Genomic DNA, 2,500 nt, shown 5'->3' with positions numbered 1-2,500 from the left:
TCAATGAGAGACTGACCTGTGGCAGCGTGGGTTCGTCAGTCAATGAGAGACTGACCTGTGGCAGCGTGGGGTCATCAGCCAATGAGAGACTGACCTGTGGCAGCGTGGGGTCATCAGCCAATGAGAGACTGACCTGTGGCAGCGTGGGGTCGTCTACCAATGACAGACTGACCTGTGGCAGCGTGGGGTCATCTACCAATGAGAGACTGACCTGTGGCAGTGTGGGGTCGTCAGCCAATGAGAGACTGACCTGTGGCAGCGTGGGGTCGTCTACCAATGAGAGACTGACCTGTGGCAGCGTGGGGTCGTCAGCCAATGAGAGACTGACCTGTGGCAGCGTGGGGTCGTCTACCAATGAGAGACTGACCTGTGGCAGCGTGGGGTCGTCAGCCAATGAGAGACTGACCTGTGGCAGCGTGGGGTCGTCAGCCAATGAGAGACTGACCTGTGGCAGCGTGGGGTCGTCAGCCAATGAGAGACTGACCTGTGGCAGCGTGGGGTCGTCAGCCAATGAGAGACTGACCTGTGGCAGCGTGGGGTCGTCTACCAATGAGAGACTGACCTGTGGCAGCGTGGGGTCATCTACCAATGAGAGACTGACCTGTGGCAGCGTGGGGTCGTCAGCCAATGAGAGACTGACCTGTGGCAGCGTGGGGTCATCTACCAATGAGAGACTGACCTGTGTCAGCGTGGGGTCGTCAGCCAATGAGAGACTGACCTGTGGCAGCGTGGGGTCGTCAGCCAATGAGAGACTGACCTGTGGCAGCGTGGGGTCGTCAGCCAATGAGAGACTGACCTGTGGCAGCGTGGGGTCGTCAGCCAATGAGAGACTGACCTGTGGCAGCGTGGGGTCGTCAGCCAATGAGAGACTGACCTGTGGCAGCGTGGGGTCGTCTACCAATGAGAGACTGACCTGTGGCAGCGTGGGGTCATCTACCAATGAGAGACTGACCTGTGGCAGCGTGGGGTCGTCAGCCAATGAGAGACTGACCTGTGGCAGCGTGGGGTCATCTACCAATGAGAGACTGACCTGTGTCAGCGTGGGGTCGTCAGCCAATGAGAGACTGACCTGTGGCAGCGTGGGGTCGTCAGCCAATGAGAGACTGACCTGTGGCAGCGTGGGGTCGTCAGCCAATGAGAGACTGACCTGTGGCAGCGTGGGGTCGTCAGCCAATGAGAGACTGACCTGTGGCAGCGTGGGGTTGGCCATGGGGATGATGTGCTTCTGTCTCTCAGAAAGTATGATGACATCATCGATGGCCCACTGGTCGTAGCCGTCCCCAGAGTGGAGGGGCTGCCACCATCTGAACCTGGTACATGAGGTCTTAGAGGCCAGCGGCAGCTCGTAGTGGACAAACCTAGGAAGAGGAGGTCAGTCAGACAGACAGTCAGTCAGTAACACAGTCAGAAAGTCAGTCAGACAGTTAGTCAACCAGACAGACAGACAGACAGACAGTTAGTCAGATATTCAGTTAGTCAGCCAGTCAGACAGACAGTTAGTCAGATATTCAGTCAGATAGTTAGTCAGATATTCAGTCAGACAGTTAGTCAACCAGTCAGTCAGACAGACAGACAGACAGTTAGTCAGATATTCAGTTAGTCAGATATTCAGTCAGACAGTTAGTCAGATATTCAGTCAGACAGTTAGTCAGATATTCAGACAGACAGTTAGTCAACCAGTCAGTCAGACAGTTAGTCAGATATTCAGTCAGATAGTTAGTCAGATATTCAGTCAGATAGTTAGTCAGATATTCAGTCAGATAGTTAGTCAGCAAGTCAGTCAGACAGGCAGTCGGTTGATCAGACAGTCAGACAGAGACATACAGACAGACAGTCAATCAATCAATGAATCAGTCAATCAATAAAGCCATCAACAGTTGTCACTAAGTACCTTACAGTAATCACGTCTAGACCCAGAAGAGCAAGCAGAAGATAAGTGACAAGGAAAAACTCCCTAGTGACAATGAAAAACTCCCTCGTGACAAGGATAAACTCCCTAGTGACAAGGAAAAACTCCCTAGTGACAAGGATAAACTCCCTAGTGACAAGGAAAAACTCCCTCGTGACAAGGATAAACTCCCTAGTGACAAGGAAAAACTCCCTAGTGACAAGGATAAACTCCCTAGTGACAAGGAAAAACTCCCTAGTGACAAGGAAAAACTCCCTAGTAACAAGGAAAAACTCCCTAGTGACAATGAAAAACTCCCTCGTGACAAGGAAAAACTCCCTCGTGACAAGGAAAAACTCCCTAGTGACAAGGAAAAACTCCCTAGTGACAAGGAAAAACTCCCTAGTGACAAGGAAAAACTCCCTAGTGACAAGGAAACACTCCCTAGTGACAAGGAAAAACTCCCTAGATGAAAGAAACTTTAAGAGGAACCAATCCCTCCTGCTCACTGGGGCTTGGCAAAGAAACGATAAACTTTAGAATCCTTTTAAAACCTTGAATACAATTTAGATAGTAGATCTATATATCTCAGAGATCAGTTCCCAGCTGATT

At 51.0% G+C, this 2,500-nt stretch overlaps 1 protein-coding gene across 2 annotated transcripts in view; it reads right to left on the bottom strand.

Annotated features, from left to right (window-relative positions):
• The window catches only part of LOC124032171 (reelin-like), a 338,397-nt gene that overhangs the window by 81,624 nt on the left and 254,273 nt on the right, over window positions 1-2,500 (bottom strand). For both annotated transcript variants that reach the window (XM_046344341.1, XM_046344351.1), the window contains exon 27: window positions 1,187-1,358. In XM_046344341.1, coding sequence (XP_046200297.1) covers window positions 1,187-1,358 — 172 coding nt within the window. The remainder of the gene's footprint in view (window positions 1-1,186; window positions 1,359-2,500) is intronic.

The sequence above is a fragment of the Oncorhynchus gorbuscha genome, linkage group LG01 (assembly GCF_021184085.1).
Source record: "Oncorhynchus gorbuscha isolate QuinsamMale2020 ecotype Even-year linkage group LG01, OgorEven_v1.0, whole genome shotgun sequence".
In the NCBI taxonomy this organism is placed as follows: Eukaryota; Metazoa; Chordata; class Actinopteri; order Salmoniformes; family Salmonidae; genus Oncorhynchus; species Oncorhynchus gorbuscha.
Note: the sequence above shows the minus strand (reverse complement) of the source record. Positions and strands in the feature narration are given on the sequence as shown.